We start from the raw sequence: 22,134 nt of genomic DNA, 5'->3' as shown, positions 1-22,134 counted from the left end.
TGGTTTATTAATTATTTTGACATACCCAGTGGGACCTAAATTGAGAATGAACATATAGAACTTGTTTTTGTAACGCATTAATGAAAAGACAAAAAAACAACAACAAACGTTTCTCTACGTGCTGCCTAACAGAGAAGGGGAGGAGCGGATGTACAAGGAGGAGGAGGGTGAGAAAAAAACAGATTATTATTGTATTAGGAATATTGTATGGAAGGTTCCGGTTGTACCACAACAATAACAGTCCAAATTTCTGCTTGTGTTGAAACAACATGACGACTGACGACAAATAGCAAGGATATTCAGCTGCCCTTGTTTGCAGACCGTGTTGACAGAGGATTTAAGCTCTCACTAAACTCAGGTAGGTAGAGTTACGGCACTGTAGTGTATCAAAATTGAAATATACTTGTAATTTATACACGACACACAGTACTTTATTACTGTCTCAAAACCAAATTATTTGTGCTGTCACCGTCTTTGTGAACAGATAAACTAGCTGGGTTAGCTAATAGAGGGATTTGTGACAATAGTTTGGGATTGACAGCTGCCCGAACCAGTGGCAGGTTTCGTTGAATGGCCCAATAATCAGTAGGGCCAATGGCACCGAAGGGTAGGCGGGCAGTACGCCGCAAACAACCATGTTAGCTGGAACTTCCAGCGTTGATGTTTACAGTGTGGTGGATTTCTTTATGCAACGCATTTGATAAACTCGGATGAGAGGGAGAGAACGTCACTCGAAACGCCGCTCAGAAATCTGACAAACCAGTGCCGTCTTGTTCAATGTTAATGATACCTAGCTTACTTACCTAGCTTACTTACACTGAAGGCACCCCAAGTCATGGGGGTGTGTTGGGCATTTCGGCATATAGACGCAACATGAAGCAGCGCATGTTTGTTTTTTTTTTTTTTTATTAATTAATTTTTTTTTTTATATTGTCAAAACCTAAGCTGCTGACTCCCAACTATTCGCCCCCTCGCCGTGTATTTTGGTCATGGTGATCGGATGCAAACCTGTCTTAAATGTTCCAAAGTTATTGAATGTAATATGCCGAACTGAAGATGGCATCCTACCTATTAGAGAATGGGTCCAAGTTATAGTCTACCACTTACACGCCACGGCCAGTGAGCATGGCAGCGCTGAAGTGCAAGGTTTAGAACTGTGTTTAGCCCGAGTTCCATAATGCCAGAAACTTCCAGTGAGAATTAAGTAGAGTTAGACTAATATGCCTGATATTAGGGTTTCTGTAATAATAATAAAAGTATACTTAGGGTAAGGGTTTCCCATTAACAACCAGTTAAGCATTCAGGTGTATCATATCTTTTATCAAAGGTAAAGTCAGCAGGCTGACTGGACCACGCTGTATTTTTCAAATATATTGGTCTGACCCTAGTCTTCTTGAACCAGGAAAGTCACAAACTTCAAAGGAGGTACCAGAGAGAAATGATAGCTCAATTTTTGTGGTGGTTGAAGCTCAGGGTTGGATGGTTGGTTGTATGTATGCTGTACTGTGTTTTGGTTGACAGATCCGAAAGCGATGTTTTGTGCACTTAAAAAGATGCATCTGGGTCGTGAATATGAAAGTGATGGCCTCTCAGGGAGGTAGTCTCTTCAGTTTGTAAAGAAGCTTTTGTATTGTTAGCGGTGTATTTTAGGGGTGATGTTAGAAATCATGTCAGGTTATGGGTTAAGTGGCAAAGTTGGACTGTCAGCCTGTTGTGTGCCCTGTTTGGGCTACAGAGCACATTGTTTTAGATGAGGAATGTCAACCAACCAGTTATACTGACAACATTATTGTCAGGATTCCATTTGTGTTTGAGTGAGTGAGTGAGTGAGTGAGTCTAACTCTTGCAAAACTGATGTAGCCTGTCTACTTGGTAGATCTCACAAACAAAAGCACATATACACAGCACGTCTAAACACACTATTTGTACTATTTGTTAAAATTGCATTGACACAACCAAACTGCACATTTCATGGTTCATTTACGTTAATAATGGTCTTAGGGTTCCACACACAAAGTGCTTTGTCCATTGAGAAATGCAAATATGCATCAACCAAACAACTTTTCTTTAATGAATGAACTATTTGAAAGCTACTTTTAGCAATATTATGTTAATTTTTTTTGCAGTAACTAGATGAAAAATACTTTGGTGTGTCCTTTTGGATTCTGTTTGACTTTGTTATCACATTAGTAGTTTTGGCTGAGTGCAATGTTTTTTGCCTTTCATGAACAGTAAAATACTTTTAAATCAATTTATATCATATTTGTGAAATGGTCTGACTGCTCAGATCAGATTTGAAGTGTTCTTTTCCCTATCACTTGCCATGTAACATGAATTTTGCTGTGACAGGAACACCATAAAGTAAACAGGAAGACAACCGGCAAGAGAACAGCAAATTCACTTGATCTCTTTCCAAAACACAGCGAGAAGTGGCGAGCAAATTAGCAAGAAATGCAAGAAATTTGAAAACAAACAAAAAAGAGAAACAAGAGAAAGACTTGAAAATTAGTATAAATATAGAAACAGAAAAAAAAAACAGTTAACATTACAAGAGCATGGCCAGAAAAATTAGTTGGAAAACAGGTGGTGTCACTTGGCCAGGATGAGGTTTTGCCCTTTGGTGGTTCCTACGGTGAATGGACTGGCTGCTCCCAGGTCCAGTCCCAGTTTGGATATTGACCTCCCTCAGTGTGTTACTGTGTACTAGTGACATGAGTATTAATGTGTGATTGTATATCACTGTACAGATGGGTCAGGCGCTGTGGAGACTGCCTCCCAGACAACAGCAGCAGCTTCAGGAGGAGCTGGTTGACCGACTGGCTGACCAAGGAGGAGGAAAACGAGAGCAAGGTAACCAAGACATTTTTGATATCATTTTTATGGCTCAGTTATCTCCATGACTGTACATCTAATTGACTTCTAACTTCACAGGTGTGTTGCTGAGGACCCTCCACAGTGCAGTTTTGGCTAGGAGAATTTATGGTTCAATAACAGTTTTATAATGTTTGTCTTAACTATATGCATAAGCATTCTCTTCATTAGATTAATATGTTGCACCTACTCATCGTTGTGATTTATCAAACTCCGTCATTGAGGAATTTGCTGGCATATAGTGCACGAGTTCCTTTCCCCCTCCCACAATCAGCCATAAGTGTATGAAGACACAAGCACCATTTTCATATCAGTTCTCTGCCTGCTTTACCAGCCTTTACACCTGTCCATTAAACAAACAGGAAATAAAAAGTGTCATTTCACTGATAATGTTGCAGTGCAGTTTCAATGCAGTAGAGCTGTCTTTCCCATTCAAATCAACATACCTGGACAGTTGGAACAGTGGACATTTTCATGTGTAGTATTGCCATAGTTCATTAGCCATTTAAAGTTAACAAATACATTTGTTCTCCATTAAAGTTGGGCTAAACTAAGACAGTTTGTAGCATTTAATATGTTATAAGTAAGAGGTCTGTTTCATGATGCTGACCAGCTAGGTTTGCTAGTTTGCAGTTGCTGACTGGAGGAGCTAATAGGAAAAGCACAGTCTTGCTAATGTTATGCTAACATTGTGTGACACAGCAGGACACACCGATTCAAATGTTCCCAATTCTTCATTTTATAGCTACAGCTCAACATGTTTGCATGGTACTCAAGCAAGTGTGACATGTTTTGTGGCCCTACTGACTTGTTCCCATAGAAAAGATCATAATGACCATTTTATTCTGTACCAGCTAAATAACCAGGGCAAACTGTGCAAAGTCTGTTCTACACCATTCAAGTTCTGTGGTTGCCACAGTTTACCCAGACAGCTTTGCAGCAACTTTCACGTTGGCATTTGGTAATTTGTTGGTTGGGTGTCTGTATTTGTCAGTTTTATAAGTGCAATGACTGTGTATTTCACCCCTGAGAGCAGCTTTGTCAGTAAGTTTAGGTATGGTAGTTTGTTTATGTTTATGGTAGACTGCCTATTGAATGTTTTCAGCTGTTTGACTCCAACTGCTGTAATCCAGTATCAAGAGAGAGCAGCTCAGTCTTTTCCACTTGTTCCTATTTTAGCTAGTCCAGTCCACACATTGAAATGGAATTTCAGAACACATTTGGTATTTAGGATTGAATGTTCATGATATTCAGTATTGAATTCAGTCATTTACAATAGTACCACTAATTGAAAATTGGTTGCACAGGCAACGCTACAATAAATGAAAATACTGTTTTGGCTGTCAGTTCCACTCATTGACCTTCCATTCAGTAAGGATAGTAAGCACCAAATAGAATCAGTCGTTTTGAATATAATACTTGATTGAAAAACTATTGTTTTTTTTTTTTGTTTTTTTTTTTTTTTAAACTATTTATTTTTGGGGTACACTTTGTGTTGTTCTTGCTAACTGTATAGTTTAATTTACCTGTTTTGTTTATGAAAGAGCATTATGATTGCCCATCTTGTACTGATGTCCACAGAATATACGCTAACTTCTGCACCACAAGACAAAGACAAATGAACCTTCTTTTTCATCTAAATTTAACATCAGGGCCATTAGTTAATCAAGCCTCTCAGAACAGGAAATTGGTCATAAGTGCCCCAAAATTCTCAGAGTGATGTCAGTTTGGTCCTAATTTAAATAAAGTAATGTTGTCAACATTCCTGCAACATAAAATATAAATAGATGAGATGCAGAGGTGTCCTAACCGAGAGGCATCATGTCTGTGACTGACCTTGTCTCTGAAGCTGTTAGTCCATCTTCATCTCTGCAGAAATTAAAGTAATTGCTACTTTGTGTTTCCTTGCAACCAGAAAAATGCAACAATGCAGCAGCAATGATTTGGGATCATCATAGACCAACATAAGCATTAGACACTGCAGGCCATTACAGCATCCAAAGATTCATCGATTTCCCCAACACTCAGTACCATATTCAGAAAAATCAAACAGTCTCCAAGTGAAAATCCTGTGGAGGCCTGTGGAACCTCCGGGAGTACAAATAGCAGAGCTGCTTGATAATGTCATTATAATTATAATTTTGGTCAGTATTGAGATCATTATTTAAAGTGACTACTTCCTTGACTTAGGAGACATCATGCATGTACTGAGCTTAAAAAAGCTGCCTTTTGAACAGTGGATTTCTTTGAACTTTAAATATAATTCAATATAACTGTGGTGGAAGAAGTCAAGGCGATTTTGCTTTTCTGTGTTTTTTGTTTCCTTATTTTTTGGTCATAGATCACTTACATTAAATGGATATTTGAGTATATTAGTATGGAACAAATTAGACTGTCAAATGGTGCAGTATGTTTTTTTTTTTCCCTTGGAGGGAAGTTAGGTGAGTTTAAATATGTTCTCTTTTATCAAATAAATGCTTTGACACAAGCAGTCATTTATAAAGTTGTCACTGTCACACTGGGCAGTAGCACAGCAGGTCTGTAAACAGGAATGCACTGTCACTTCTAGCTGCGGGTGCCATTTTGGGAGGTATTTGTGTTAAACTTGGGGGCATATAAGGTGAGCAGTGTAAAAGCAGAGCAGTTAATAGGCAAATGTGTTAATGTGTTGGGTTAATGTGTTTGTTCACTGCAGTAACCAGAGAAACCACAAATACGTTATCTCCAGTCTTATTTATGCATGAAGAAAATCATCTGTCTATAACTCCTTGGTTATCTTAACTGTGGTTGGAAGCACTGATCAGGAGGGCTGCAGAAAGCAACAAAACGCTGCAGAAAAAGTGCCAAGGGCTAGCGAGTCACAGTTCTTACTTCCTTGTCAGATTCCATTGTCCTCAGGTTCTGACACATGTAGAGTTGCAAAGGGGTGAAACGTTTCTGGTAAATTTCCAGAAACTTTCCGGAAACTTTCCATGGGACGTTAAGCTGGGAAATTTGGGAAATTTTGTATTGTCATAAGCAGACATACATGCAAACTAATACAAATTTTAACAATGACATTTTTGACTTTGATTTATTTGTGGGTAGAACTGTAATCATTTCTTTCATTGAACAACAGCAAAAAAACAAAAAACAAAAAACAAAAAAACATGAATGTTGAATAAAATAAACATATTCCCTATAAATGAAAGCCTCTCAGTCCTCTCGTTTCTGCATTCTTCCTCAGTCCTGAATGAATAGAAATAAGCTAATAATTGAACACTCAGTCCGCATGCTGAATGTATGATAGCAGAAAACTGCTTAGCAAAAGGCAGAGGAAACAGCATCACAGTTGAGCTAGCTAGCACCATGATAGATAGCCTCTTAAATAGCTATTTTGTTTTTTGTATTTTTGCCAGTTAAACTTTAATACCACAGATCAAATACAGTAAAATCATCCAAACTTACTTGACTGAATGCAGCTAGTGTGCTCAAATGTAGTAGTGTGGCTTCGGTACTCCTGCTGCTGTGTGCAGGATTCTAGAAATGATCTGTGCATATGATGGAGGAATAGATAGATAGATAGATGTACTTTATTGATCCCAAACTGGGAAATTATTAAAAGGAATGCACGCTGCAGGGCAGATCGCAACTGAATTTGCATGAAATTTGGTTGTTTTCAACTACATTTAATTTCCCTTTTATAGGCTAACCTGCAATTTTGCAAATTCCCAGTTTATTCCCATTATTCCCATGTAGCTTTGGTGCTCCCCAACCCTACGAATCTTGCTTAGTATTTGCTGTTGTTCCTTGTTGGGCTCCGTAAAATCAAAGTGATGAGCAAAGGCTCTATTTCCATTATCTTGACTCGAGCTGGACTAAACATGCCACAGCCTGGCTCGGAGTGAGGTTGGCCATTTACGGAGGGGTGACAGCACAAGCAAGCATTAAAATGGCAGTATTATGTAATGGAATGCTGCATGATAATAGTTTTATCTCGATTATTTTGCATTCATAATTGCCAGAAGCCAAAATCATAATTCAAAAAAAATTTAATTGCCCAGAATTACTTTGTCACAACCAAATTTAGCAATAATATTCTTCAGTATTTTGTCAGACCTCTCCAACAGGGATGGTACACACTGGACGCTGGTCTGAACCGAGCAGACACCTAACACCTAATTGCAACATGATTGATCATAATGTTATTGGAAACTGCATAGCTTGTACTCAGTGCACCAGTACAGAGGAGAATTGCTCTCACTGCTCTCAGCTAGGTTTGTCCTGAATGAATAAAGATGAATAAATACACAATTGTATATTATTTAGTTTGACCTAACTCTAATGTATGACAGTAGTGGTGCTATCTTCCTCTCATTGTTACTGAGTGCTGGATACTGGCTAGATGCTCCAAATGATAACTAACAACTAGCATTCTTACACACTCTCATTCAAAGTTTGAGTTTGGTGATGTGTAACAGAATATCAAGAAGAAGGCATCCAATTAAGGTTTCCTGGGGTCTCTAAATTGCCCATAATAGTGAATCAGAGTGTGAGTGGTTGTCAGTCTGTTGTGTCCCTGGTTTCCACTACATGCAGGGATAGGTGCCATAACCCTTAACAATAAACATGAATGAAGGAAAAAAATAACCCTTCATTTGTTTCCATAGTGAGAGATGGAGGCCCCCAGAGAAGGGTCCCCCAGCACTGTTATGGCCCTGATATCTACCAACTACTGAGAGCACGCAGGGCAGGTATTGAAACACACCCACAAACACACTGCTAAATCTGTCCCAAGACTTGCAGTTTATAAAAGCCAACTTTAACTTTCTTCAGCAATGCTTTTTTGTTATGTGTTTTTCAGTTTATGTAAATGGTCCAGAAGTCCCTCTTTTTTGCATTAGTCCTGGTGGTGTCTTCACATATTTACCACAGATGGAAATACTGTGTAATGGCTTGTTTTCTTCCCTTCAGAGGAGTGAACGACAGTGTACTGCCAGTTCTTCTTGTAAAACATAACAACAACTTCCAGAGAACTCGATAATCAATCACAGTAAATCTGAAGCCTTCATTTGGTGTTGGTAGAGTACACTAGTATATCTTGTTAGTCCATGCTTTACTTCTAGCTATGATTCTTTATTTCCTTGTTTTTATCTTTCTTACTAAAATTGGCTTTCCATATGTGAAAATTTACCAAATTTGGTGCATAGCTTTGTTCCCTGTATTTTTAGTAACTTTTAATAAACTTTTCTGTTATAACATCAGACAGCCTATCAAAAAAACAAAACAAAACAAAACAAAAAAATACAGCACCAAAGTTGGGCATCAGTGTGAAAGAGGACGTAATAATAATAATAGAATAATAATAGACGTGATGTGTGGCTGCGTTCGACAACTTGACAATACTATAAATTTACTGTAAATATTGATAATTATTGACAAATTTGTCTCAATATATCAATTTTTCTAAATGAATCTTGCTCCAGTCCTATTCTTGAAGCACTTAATAACTCTGTAACCCAGTATTTTGTTTTTTAAGAGACCAAATTTATCTTTTTTTAACAAGACTTAGGATTTAAAAAGACTGACGTAAGCTCTCTGGAGGAAATTGAAAATAAATGTAAAAATAATATCTATCTTTTCTGACTCTCTCTCTGTGTCTTGTGACCGTAGGTAAAGAGCAGCGGGGCTTTATAGATTTGGAGATGTTACCACCAGAGTTGGGCATTACTATACTGTCTTATCTGAATGCTACTGATCTTTGCCTGGCCGGCTGTGTGTGGCAAGACCTGGGGAACGACGAATATCTATGGCAGGGGTAAGGATGGATGGTTGGATGGATGTAGAGATCTTTCTGTTTCACAAACCAAATTGAATGTGAACTAAATCCAACACAGGTTTACATTTGCTTGTAAAAACTTTCTCTATGTTTAGTTACGTGTGTGTGTGTGCGTGTGCGTGCAAGTTTGGGGAGCAGTTTGGTCCTAACATGGAGCCAGGTCAGTCCCAGGACAGCTGCATCAGTGCAGTCTTTTCTCAATAATGGCTGAAAATTTATATGTCATGCAATGTAGGCCTATAATGATAGGTGCTACAGTATCTTAAGCGAGATATTCTGCTGTCTGAATAACATGTTGAAACTTGATATGTGCAGCCATCCATAGGCATCAAGGTTTCACACTGTGATATATAATTAAATAATTAATTAATTTTTTTTTTTTTCTACCTGATTTTTTCCATTATTAGTAACTGAGTGATAATCACCACTAGGTCATTGGTTGCTTAGAAATAGGGCTCACGTCCACAGTGTGATCCCTGAAGAAGGCCAAAGGCTGAGACAAGTACTCTGTTTTGTCTGCTACGGTATAAATTAAAAGGTTGTATACTGAATCATGTGAAAGCCAACTGTTAATGTAGTTGATATTTTGTGGGTCAGCACCAGTCTTAAACTTTTTGAGTCCAGAACCTTTTTGTGAGGGTTGTTCCCATGACATAAGTAGGTTTTTCAGTCTGAATTTGAAGGATTCTACAAAATTAGTTTACACATTCATAAAGGGGAGATAGTTAAGGCAGTTATTTTTGAGAATGTTAGCCATGGGTAAGTTCAAGTCAATGGCAGGAGGCTAACAGTTAGCATTTGGAACATCCAGCCAGTTTCCAACTCTCGATGATGAGAGGAAGCTAGCACCACTACTGTCTTAAAACAGTAGAGGAGCTGTCTTCCTCTTCGGTATCTTTATACCTTCTTTCCTTTCTTCATAACCAGGGGGAAGTGAAATAAAAAAGGTATAACTAATTTAATTTAATTTAGTTGAGTTTAGGTACCCAGCACCAGCCCTGTTTTTGAAATGCCTCATTTAGTGGCAGGAAGTCACTTGGTTCCTGCCAGGTTTCACATATCCCCATCATGCCAGTATTACTGTGTGTTCCTGAATTAGGCCATCAATTGATCAGCAAAGCTTTTTTAGAAGGTAATCAATCGAAGTGATCAGCAGTAATAGGTATCAAACAGTAATTTTATCCTATTACACTGCTGTATTCCAGATGGTGGAAAAGAACAAAATAGAAGGCATCAGAGAGGGGATACTGAACTGGCTGGAAATTTAGATTCTCTAGTCTTTTGTTAAATCAGTGCATCTGCTAGTTCAGTCAGTATTAATAAGATGATTCTGATTAATTGAACAATATTGAATAGATGAATAAAGCCTTGGTATCAAAGGTTGTTAAATCAAAGAAAGTATAAATGCCAGGATTTTTTTCCAGCTAGAATAATTATAGTATATCACCGTACAATGGACATTTCAAAGCTATTTAATGTTTAGAATCAGGTACTGTGGAAAATATTCAAGTAAAAGACAACCCACATACTTTTTTAGAGAAGAGAACAGCATTGACTAATTATTTTAATAAGAAAAAATAAAAATGACAACAAATGACTGACCATTCATTACAAATGCTTTAAAAATGGACAAATTAAAAATTAACCAGTTTCTATTGCTTACTCAGAGCCTACAACATTTGTATCCGACGGATATGATTTAAAATGTACACAAAAACCTGCATTGTCAGATATCAGTTGATATGGTAATATATATCATGAAAATGAATCCTGTGTATAGAGAGAGGCATGTAAAGCTGGGTTGGTGTCTCATTGATAGGGATACATAATGCAGTCAGTCAGTGACACCTGCAGGCCAGTAGAGGTTATCACCACAGGCTCAAGCATATACATGCTGAACAACTCAAAGCCATTACGTGGCCTCTAAAAAGCACTACTACAATCAGTTCAGACATGCAGACATATTTATAACTTAGTAAAATCCTGCAGTCATTTCCCCAACACTGTAACATGTAGGTGCTTGTCAGCACTGCTACCAAGTGCAAAGATTTTCATTTAAATTAATAATATACTATAATGTCAGGGTAAAGACAAAAAGAAGAAAATAGAAACATTGGCAATTAGCTATATCTTGAGCACATTAAGAATTTGAATCCATATTAAAATTTGGAAGCTGACAGTGTCCCTTTGGATATATAATATATACTGCAATTATCTGAAGTCATAGGGTTGCACAGTGGGTCCAGATATTCAATATTTCCCTCATTATCTCCTTGATTTTTGCCTTGTTCTACTCTGTCACAGCAGTAGTAAGCCAGTGTTGTCAGAAATATTGTAATTGGGCTACAGTTACAGTAGAATGGACATGCAAACATGGGAAACACAAGATGTTAAAAGCAAAGAGCCTAATGAGCACTGATATGCATAAATCATGTTCTGGATGCCTGAATTGACTTTCTCTGAACTGCAGACTTCCATTTAAATCAATTTGACCAAGAGACCCTGGGCACATCCTATCTTAACTGTTTGGTAACCATGGAAATTAGGGTTAGCACCTGATTTAGGAAAAGAGTCATTACACATTAGCGGTTCCAAAGTCAATGTTCCTATCCTAACTTGAACTAGGAAAAATGCATTATATATATATGGATTATATTAATTCATAATGTCAGCCATAATTATTTTGTCATTCCATCAGGCTCTGCAAATCTACATGGGGTCACTGCTCCATCTACAAAAGAAGACTACCAGCTGGTTTTTCATATAGGAGACTCTATCTGCAGCTGGATGAGGGCAGCCTGACATTCAATGCTAACCCACAGGAGGTAACACAAACACGTGCACAAACATACTGTACTTACACTAAATAGTGTACATGCAGATAGATGAGGGCTATAGCTGGGCACACCAGTGGCTAACCCTATGCCAGTGATTTTGCATGTTTCAACTAATACCTACAAAATGTATATACTTAAAGTTCTGCTAATATTTTATCCAGCCATTGGCTTCCATTCATTCCACTATGATACAAAACCATAATAACCATAATACCATAATAAAGTCATCCACATAAGTTTTGCTAAAAGCAGCAGCACTGTTGTATTTTGATGCCTTGGAATTGGGTGGAGTGAAACAGTCTTGCCAGAAAATAGTCCCCTGGGAAACAGTTGCTTTCCACAGCTAATTATCAGCTCTGTGGTTTATGAATGTGGACGACTTAGTCAGCCACAGAAGCAGAACTTTAAAATGGTGGGATTTTGATTATACATTGTGAAATCATTAATACCCAAACATGATTTGCAAAATGGTTTGTTGTAATGTAAGATGCGGGTAAACTGTAGTAAATGGGCCAAACATTCAAAATCACTGGTATGGTCCTTTAACGTCCTGTAGACTAGTAGGTTAGTAGTCAATGTAATGACTACTAACCTGCAGAGAGTGGGAGAAAATGGACATGCTTAGAGAATCCGTCTGTAGTGAGAGTAGCAGTGTTACCATTAGATGGAAGTAGACCTTTGACAAAGTCTATGGCAGTGTGTGACCAAGGCAGATTTAGAACAGACACCAGTAGCAGGAGACCAGCTGAGGCACACATCTGAGAGGCAGCCACAAAGCTCTGATGAGTCTGAATGTACAGTATGTCCCTGCTGCACGACCTGGGAATGGACAAGTTCAAGAACCAATAATTTTTTTGACATTATGGCAGATATCACTGGCTGAAATAAAGGTTTCTGCTGCCTTACCTCTCTTTCTCTCCCTCTCTCTGTCTCTCTCCATCTCTCCCTTTCTCTCTTTCATTATGTGCAGGGTATCAGTTATTTTATGTCTAAAGGAATACTCGTGGATCATCCCACAGAGCTGGCTAAGTTCATCTTCTACACCAGACGACTCAACTGGAAGATGCTGAGGATTTACCTAGATGAGAGGTTAACAACCCCCCACCCCCACCCACCCACACACACACACACATACACATACACATACACACATACACAAACTTATGTCACTTTGGGGAACATTACATAGACTTACATTCATTTTCTGTAGACCTACCCTAATCCCAACCATAATGACTACATGCCTAACCCTAACCCCAGTTACCGGTCTTACTTCTGATTTGTGTCCCTAAGGTAGTCAAAAAGTACCTTGATGGCACTCTCCGATAGAGGTGGATACTCGTATCCCACAAGCAGCCAAACCTTTCCAAACTCAGTTAACAATATTTTATTTCCAGTGTGCGGTCCATTAGTAGTTTGGTGAGTTCATCTTGAGCTTTGCTAGTCAGAAAGATAGTTAGAATACACAATACAGAATACAGAACCTAGCCAGGCACCTGAGAAGCAAACACGGCATTGACTCTCATGCTACAGTTCAAGTTAGCATGCCATACACCTCCTCCTCCTCACTGGCTTACACCAGCTTTTTTCCACAAAAACTGAATCACAACTCTAAAAGAGCAGTGAGTATCACCGCTGCCATTATATACTTTATTTGCAAAGACATGAGGCCTTACAATGTTGTCAAGAACCTTGTCAAATCTTATTTTAGTTGTTTTATGAGTTGATGTAATGTACAGTGACTACATGTGTTAATGAGAATATGGTACTGTCTAATATCGATCACAGGCCCCTGAATCGAATCAAATAGAAATCATATCATGGCAGACTTTGTACTATCAGCAAATATTGTATCATTTGTATCAAGCTTGTAATTTACACCCCTATTGAATGTCATAAAATAAAGCTTATGTGAGGTAAAGTTTATTCAGTGAGAGGAAAACTGTGGCACCCCTGGACAGCTGTCATGGCACAGCAGGGTGCCCGTAGTACCCGCTTTGGAAATCACTGGCTTAAAGGACCATACCAGTGATTCTGCATGTTTAGAATGTTTACAAAATGTATATCCTTCATGTTTCTAATAGTTTTTTTCCCCAAACCAAGCAGTCATATTTTAGAACTACCTTTTCCTACCTTTTATCCAGCCATTGGCTTCCATTCACTCCACTACAATATGAAAATGAACTCTGAGACTTTAAAAAATTTCTTCACAACAGTATTCCATCACTGTAAGAAAGACCTCCACATTAGTTTTCTTAAATGAAGTGACACTGTTGTGTTTTAACTTGAAATAAGACGTTGTATGGTGGGTGTTTCAACCAAAAAATAAAATTTGAAAACTGAGTGTTTTTGATTATTTGATGTAAAATCTTTAGTACCCTGACATGATTTGCAAAACAGTTTGTTTGTTGTTGTCTTGTAAAATGTGAGTAAAATGAAGTAAATGGTCCAAACATTCACTGATGTAGTCCTTAAAAACCCAGACAAGCAGATTTGTAACAGGGATTTATTTATTTTATTTTATGATTTAGCTCATAGCTAATTTTCATCTGCAGTCCCTTTGGCAGGTCACAATTCGAACATATAATAGCAGTTTGGAACACGAGTGTCGGAAAAGTGGAGGAGTAACACTATCCCCTCCCTCGGCACACATGGACCTGGTGCCCCTGAGCATGGCGCTGAACCCCTAACTGCTTCAGTGGAGCTGTTCAGTGCCCACCAGTAGACTGTGGTTGTACTGGGCAGCTCCTAATTGCCAACATCATAAGACTGTGGTTCATCTCAAGTGGTGGTCAACCTCATCAGAATGAACATAAAACAGTTAAAAACAGAACAAAAGTATTAAAAAAAAAAAAAAAAAAAAAAAAAAAAACAGTACAAAAGAAGTGACATGATTTGCTGTTTTGTGTGTGTAGGCGTGATGTCCTGGATGAGTTGGTGACCCTCCATAACTTCAGTAACCAGTTCCTCCCCAATGCTCTACGCGATTTCTTCAGGCACATCCATGCTCCAGAGGAGAGAGGAGAGTATCTGGAAACCCTCATCACCAAGTTCAGCCACAGGTTTTGTACCTGCAACCCTGGCCTTGTCCAAGAACTGGGCCTCAGTCCTGGTAAGTGTCCTATATCCCCCCACCCCCACCCCCACCCCCACCCCACCCCCACCACCACCAAGCCTAGAGTGGAACATGTAGCTGGGTTTCAGATTTCAGCTTTCTTAATTCCAGTACTACATCCATCCTTGATGGAAAGGGCCTTACAACCCACAATAGAATAGAACAGAATAGAATAGAAGATACTTTATTCATCCCACAGGGAAATTCAGGATAGAATAGAAGTCATAACCTGTTTTTTAACCTTTATTTGGCCTGGGTAGGTTTGATGAGCACACACCCTCTTTTTCAGCAACACCCCTCTGGACACTTACACAGTTACATAAACCTGTCCATTACAACCACACTCTTTACTGGAGCAACTGGGGGTTAAATGCCTTGCTCAAGGGCAGTGGTTCTCAACCTTTCTGGCTTGTGACCTGTTAAAACAAAGCAGTGTCTGCTCATAGCCCCTTGTCACAGCCTGCATTTGCAGAGTGGTGAACAGTCAGCCTAAAAAACCTTTTGTTTCATCAAAAGGTTGTTTCATCTGCTTAATTATCAGAGGAGGCCTCGCATTTTAAATCTACTCAGTATTTCACAAGAAAACACAAAAACTGTAAACTGACAAAATAATAATGATAACTCTCATACTTGAAGTGTTCTTTCTTTCCCTTATGTTGTAATCATCTTGCAACTGCGAAAAATTATCTTGCAACCCCCTGGGGGGTCCCCACCCCTAGGTCGAGAACCACTGCTCAAAGGCACCTCAGCTGTGGGTACTGAGGGAGATAAGAGCGCCATTCATTCATTCCCTCACCTAGTCTTTTCCTGCGATCCAAAGGATAAAAAAAAACTTTGTTGGTTGTTAGATGAAATGGAAGATGTTAACTTATGTATGTGCTTATACTGCACATACACAAAAACTGTACCAGCAGATCCCACAAAATGCCAAAAGGAAACATGAACCTTGCTTGAGGTCATGAATAGAACATTTATCAGACTTACTGAACCTATCATGCAACTGTAATGTTGAAATTGATTTTGATTTGATAAAACATAGTTTTTGCCCATCAGACAACAGTTCAAACTTTACTGCATTTGAATGAAAACATTTTGACTAAGGCAACATTTTTTATCATTTATTATTTCCTGATTAAAAAAACAAAAACAAAAACAAAAAAAACATAGTTTGAAATAGTAACAAGGAAATGACAATATCAGCTGAATATTTCCTGGTTAGCCTACATGGGTCCAGCTCACACACCATGCCTATAACAGAAGTGATCAACACTGGCTTCATGCATGCACATGTCACCAGTTAATCCAGATGACCAGATGTGTAACACCAGCCTCTTGAGTTTTCCCGGCTGTAATTTTGTGTTGTTACAGAGTTACAAAATTAATAATACTATGCTGAAACATGAATTTCCACATAAAAACACACATCACATCAGCTAGTTAACAGCTTCTCCATTAGCTCACCTGGTAGAGTGCATACCACATATCAAGGGTGAGTCCTTACCGCAGTGGCCTGGGTTTGAATACAGCCTGGGCCGTTTGCTGCATGACATCTTTTCTCTCTCTCCTCTGCTTCCCCTATCTCTCTTTTATTGACATACGTTGGTGACTGCTGTGCCTTGCCATAAGTTGAAAAATATTCCAAGCCCCTCTCACTATTTTTGAGTCCACTCTGTGGTCACAATTCAGTATAATGTGCACATTCTCTATATTCATGTTGAGCCTTTTTTTAAATTTGTTTGCTGCTCATACATACAAGTAGGAAGTAGGAAGAGAGTGGTTAAAGTCTGCAAACGTGGCACCAGCTGACTTCTGCAGAATGAAACAGGTTTTTTTTTTCCTTCGGATGCCACTTTGTTTGGTTTAACTGCCTTGTACTGAGACTCCGTTTTTTCAATTTTTGGCGGAGGTGTCCCATTGTGCGTTGGTTTCCCACCTCTGTCAGCTCTCTCACCATATATCACATAATGTTCTTATTTTGGCAAAAACTGTCAATTTGATGTTGAACATAATCCTCTGCCCAGATAGCGAGTAGAGTCCGTATGTCCTCATTTGACCAGGACTGCTGCTTGTTCTCCATTTTTCTTTTCTCCGTTATTTTTCTGGTACAAAAGCGAGCTGCTGCACTTATCCACTGCACCCATCTCAGACCTCAGTTAGCCCTGTCTGGCCCACAGGGATTCGCTGGGCCATTGGCACTCTAGAAATTGGCCCCGACAGCCCCACTGAGGCATCATCAAAGACTAGAAGTGACAATGGAAGTGCAACTGGCCTTTGCACACACTAGCACACCCATGTTGGGAAAGCTGGCAGTGGAACACTAACATTAGCAGATAACATTTGCTATTGTCATTGACTTTTTGCAGCAATGCATGTTGGCTGCAATGGAACGCTCTCAGCACAGAGGTGGGAAGTTCCACCTTGGAAGTCAGAACATCCAACAATCAATCGAAATCTCCAATATCATTGTGGTCCCTCTGTTTCAGAATGGATTCCTTACAGCGTTCAACAGCAACCAGAGCCATCACAAACTTGTATTCATTTTTATTGAATCTTAAAATCAACCATTTTGTTGTATAGCTGTGATGTATTGGTCTTTGTGTCCTTTAAACTCTTGCCTTCTATTACTTACAATGCCCACAGATGAGCTTTGAACAGGATTAAAATATTATGTGACCAGTGCCATATCTCACTGTTTCTCGTTTTCCTCTCTCCCGTTCTTTCTCCCCCTCTGTCTGTCACTGTCTCTCTTTAGATGCTGTTTATGTGTTGTGCTACAGTCTTATCCTGCTGTCCATTGACCTGACCAGTCCTCACGTTAAAAACAAAATGTCCAAGAGGGAGTTTATCAGGAACACTCGCCGAGCAGCCCATAATGTCTCAGATGATTTTGTGGGCCATCTCTATGACAACATCTACCTGATTGGCCATGTCGCTGCCTAGTTTTTCCTACCATGCCACCATCTGTCCAGTAGAATTACTCTTACTGCACTGAGGAATAGGGATTGGTGATTTGATTCCCACACAGGTCTAGATATTATGTAACACTTAACAATTTCCACAGGGAAACAAAAAAAAAACAAACAAAAAAAATCACCATAAACTTTATAGATGTCTGGACAATACCTTTGCACTGTGAATTGCTTGCCCAGATGGAGCTTGTATACACCACTAAATATCATTTTATTAGCTTTCAATCAAAGGTGTGAAACACTGAGGGATTTGAAATGTCTAAAAAAAACAAGCCATTACAATGGAGAAGTTTTTAAGTTGGAGCTACTAGGGACCCTGAAGACAAGCTCTGATACTGCACTGAAGGATTGTACTGCCGAACGCTGGATGGAGGACTGGCTCTGTGCTTCATATGTCATAGGAGCCAGAGCAGCCCATGCTGACTTTTTATTGGACAGGAGCTACTCCATGTTTGCCAATAGAGTAGCAGGACATAGACTGGACCATCCGTTCAGCAGGACACATGGGGGAAGTTAGCACCATGCTCACATAATATCACTGTAGTACCATTTATCACCGTAACAAACGGGCAAGTTACACTGGAACCATTGGACGTCTGTCAGGACCATCACCCATCAAGTTAACTCTCCTGTTAAAGTCAGCAGATGCTGCTACACAGGCTGAGTTGTGTTGCATCCAATGGCAATAACCAGAGAGCATCCAGCATCAATATTTTCCTACGTTGAATTCCTAATGACTGATGCTAGCTTCACTCCATTTTATAAATGGGAAAACTGAATGTGGCAGCAACAACCCATTGAGTCTTGTGGTGCACTAAGAGGTGCTCTGCAATCTGCCTACATGTAAGTCCTAAGAAATGTTCCAATTCAGATAGACTGTTTCTGGTGATTTGGTCAATATGAAGTAAATCAGATGCCTGCTTCAATAACTAAGCACAGCATACATCTATTGTTTTCAGTTTAACAGTAAATAACTAGCTAACCTGTTGCCCATATTAAGATGATTTACACAGAATGCATTAAAACAGTATTACAGTATAAGACAGTGCATAAGAACTAACATATGATGAGGGCAATGAAGAATCAGAACACTTTGGAGCTGACATTCTTAGTGTGTAGGAGGTAGTGTAATGTAAGTGTAACAATGTAACACCAATATCATCAAGACGTGCTCCCCCTGGTGTAGCTTCTATGTAGTGCTGCATTCATGTCATATGAGATAATATAGTAGATATAAGCTCAATTCACCTCAACTTTAAGCTGGCAGATATAACTATGAGATACTGTTCACTTCAGCTTTCAGATGATGTGTCCAAGTTAGGTAACGTTTTGAATCCAGGAAGGAAATACATCCAGTTAAATTTATGTCAAATGAACATCGGAAAACGTCCAGGTTGTTGCTTTTAACTGGTCAGTCAAGCCAGTGATTATTCTGATTAGATATGAATGCAGCATGACAGTCACTCTAGCATTTAAATCCCAGCAGCAGCAGCCCATGAACTAGCTAGCAGGTGGTCACAACCAATAGTCTAGAACCTCATGGCCACTGAATGAAACTATAGCAACAGACATAGTGACACAGTGAAACAGTGTTACATTTAAAGCTTTTCTATGAAGACAGATATTTCAACAAGCAGGATAAAGCAGGCAGATAACTGAAAAATTCTTTCAGGCGGTATAACAACAGTGTATTGAGATACACTGTTGTTATACTGCACAATAATCTGTCATCGTGAACAGTACAGTACCACTCCAATTGTGACTTCTCAGTTACGGTCAAGTATCAGTTGCATAAATGTGTACAGCATTGCTAGCTTTGCAGTCAAGGCTAACATGGCCAGTTGGATGAAGCAAAGGAAATACTTTCCTTACATGGAAACAGGTAACAGAGGATGCACTTGCCGGATCATATACAAAATCAAAGAGAATGTTTTAGCCGCAAAGTGGGCTTAAACAGTAATTTGAACAACGGTCAGTGGGACTTGAACAGGAAATTAACGCTCTAAATTACAGTTATGTTTTTATTGTACATTGGTGATAATTATCAGATACTGGTCAAGAAGATACACATTTCTATGAGCTTGACTGAATGAAATCTGGAATCATTAAGGATTTTTTTTTCCTTTTTTTAGTCAATAGCACATAGTGGAAATCCTCTGAAATTGTCATAATTTCACAAGTTTCACTGTAATTATAATTATGTCTTCATTATAAATATTTTGCCACTAATAATGACACTAATAGTCCAGTCACTGGTGAATGTGTAATCAAATGTAATGATCATTTTATAGCATTTAGCCCGAGACCATGTATTGTACTCAGACCATGGCCAAAAGCACCGTACCGCACTCTTTTATTCTGTCTTGACAGCGGTCAGTGGTCATCGTCTCTCAAAAGGCTTTGCTAAGGCTAAGCAGCCACGGTAGCTCCAGCAAGGCCACTTGCATTGCATGGTTGCACTTTGGATTCGATAACAAGCAAACCTAAAAACCTCTTTGCGCTTTAAACACATTTGGTATTAATATTCAATTTTTAATTTCAGGGTAGGCTAATACACGTTAAGCAAAAGTAATTGCCTTCTGTAAGTTGAAGATGGAATTACCTATGCATGGCAACATGAAGGAAACAGGGTTAAGGTAGCCTTGATTGCTAAGCTAAAAACCCATATTCTGTTCACACTTTTTAAACCACTTGAGCTGGACAGATTTGATCATGACTGCTGACAAGAAGTCATCGATAGGACCGATAATGGTTGTTTAATTTAATTTAATTTAATTTAATTTAATTTTAGTTCCATAGTTACTAAGCCTTCTGTTTGGGTTGCAAACCAGGCCTTGGCTCATTTCACAGTCACTTCATTCAAATTGTCACAAGAAACTGGCAGTTTGTTCCTAATGCAAATTCCCTTTGACTTATTTCTTTACTGAGTGGATATGACGCTTTACATTCTGAAGTTTTTTTCCCCCCTTCCCTTCCCACTTGCTGTATCAATGGTGTTACAGGTATACTGAAGAGTGCTGTCAAATGATCTTTTATTTATTTGTGTCTTGTCTTCATGTATGTGATTATTAGAGGGTCTTGTGAGAAGAGGCTTTGTTTTACTTAACATTTTAACTGTGTGCACCTGGGCAGCCAGAGCTGTGAAAAGGGTTCCTGTTGAAATAAGATGACCATGGAATCAGAAGGAAAACTTTTGTTTAAGTTAAGAAGCTTAAAAATAACAACAATTTTAATGTTTAATTAATAGTTCAGACTTTTCCCATATTATTATGATTATTATGATTATTGTTATCATTATTATTATTATTATTATTATTATTATTTTGCTGGTCAGTGCGAGTGTAATACATACACCAAGTTTGGTCTGTTAAACCCTTCACTGTTGCAAGAATGAGAGCTCCACTGGGAGTGCACTGCTGCACACTGAAGAAGTAGATACAGACCGGAAAACAGCTTGTCTTTGAACAGCAACACAATGCAGAAAAAATGCTTTGAAGGATGCACAACAACAAAAGTTTGTTTGATTTTGATCACTCTCTTCAGCCAGCTGGGTTCCAAAATGGTGACGCATTACTTCTGTATTACCACAGAGTGGCGCTCCACTCCCAAATTCAGCCTAAGTGTTGACAGTGACACTGCTATGAGTGAGAACAATTCTGCCATTTTGGAAACCAGCTACTGATGAAAGTGAAATTGTTTTTTGAGGTTACATGTATTCACATAGAACAAGTATTTGCACTCATATTAAAAAAGTTATTGTCATCGCCCAAAACTCAAGTGAAAAAATTTTGTTTTGTAATGTTCAGATTGTAAATTCAAAAGAAATATCTTGGCTACTCAGGAAAGGCAAAGACTGGATTGACAGTTGCACTGACTTTTTACTCATCAACAGATATCAAAGCTCTGGATGACAAATCAAAATAGCATCTCATTCATTCCAATAAAAATGGCTGACCTAGGACATGCATGCCATTTTTTTCCCCCAGAATTTTCTGTTTCACAATGAGTATGGATTTCCATGTGGAAAAATCTCATGAAAGTGTTAAAAAAAAGATTTAGTGAATTGTAAAGGAAGCTTGTGCTTCAGGACAATACTTTGATGTGGCAAGAAAAAAAAATCCAATCTCACAGAGGCTTTTACAGAATTTCCAGAATTCTATCTGCAAAATACATGCTTGACCAGTTAAACCTTTTGATTGCAGCAATGTCATGATTTCAAACATTTCAACTGACTGGCCTGCAGTAGCTTGAAATAGCAGCAAATATCACCAAATTTGAAATACAATGAAGCTGGATAATTATCTCCATAAGGAGATAGTAGATAGTATTGGGATTGCCCAGAGGGATGATTTCAGCCCTCTGAAATATGGTGTGTTCATGCTAATGGAGAGATTACCCGCTCAGGAGAACGGCAGCAATTTCATTCATATAGGGACAATGCTTGAGTGGCTGTAAGGATTCCTGATGGGCTGCTAAGTGCTGGTGTCTGGTCAGGAATTAATATGTAATAAATGTATAAATTAC

General features: G+C 38.7%; 1 protein-coding gene across 3 annotated transcripts; it reads left to right on the top strand.

The window, feature by feature from the left end:
• Positions 1-20: 20 nt before the first annotated feature.
• fbxo8 (F-box protein 8) lies at positions 21-22,133 on the top strand. Of its 3 annotated transcripts, XM_030065893.1 has the most exons (9): positions 61-167; positions 291-358; positions 2,748-2,850; positions 7,521-7,604; positions 8,524-8,668; positions 11,388-11,514; positions 12,497-12,615; positions 14,442-14,638; positions 17,394-22,133. In XM_030065893.1, exons 3-9 carry the CDS (start codon positions 2,748-2,750, stop codon positions 17,579-17,581), a joined length of 963 nt encoding a protein of 320 aa, XP_029921753.1. In that variant the 5' UTR covers positions 61-167; positions 291-358; the 3' UTR covers positions 17,582-22,133. The 3 variants fall into 3 exon arrangements, with proteins under 3 accessions (XP_029921617.1, XP_029921753.1, XP_029921687.1); XM_030065757.1 differs by lacking the exon at positions 291-358 and having other exon boundaries at positions 21-167; XM_030065827.1 differs by lacking the exon at positions 61-167 and having other exon boundaries at positions 178-358.
• Position 22,134: the final 1 nt, after the last annotated feature.

The sequence above is a fragment of the Myripristis murdjan genome, chromosome 1 (assembly GCF_902150065.1).
Source record: "Myripristis murdjan chromosome 1, fMyrMur1.1, whole genome shotgun sequence".
NCBI classification, from domain to species: domain Eukaryota; kingdom Metazoa; phylum Chordata; class Actinopteri; order Holocentriformes; family Holocentridae; genus Myripristis; species Myripristis murdjan.
Note: the sequence above shows the minus strand (reverse complement) of the source record. Positions and strands in the feature narration are given on the sequence as shown.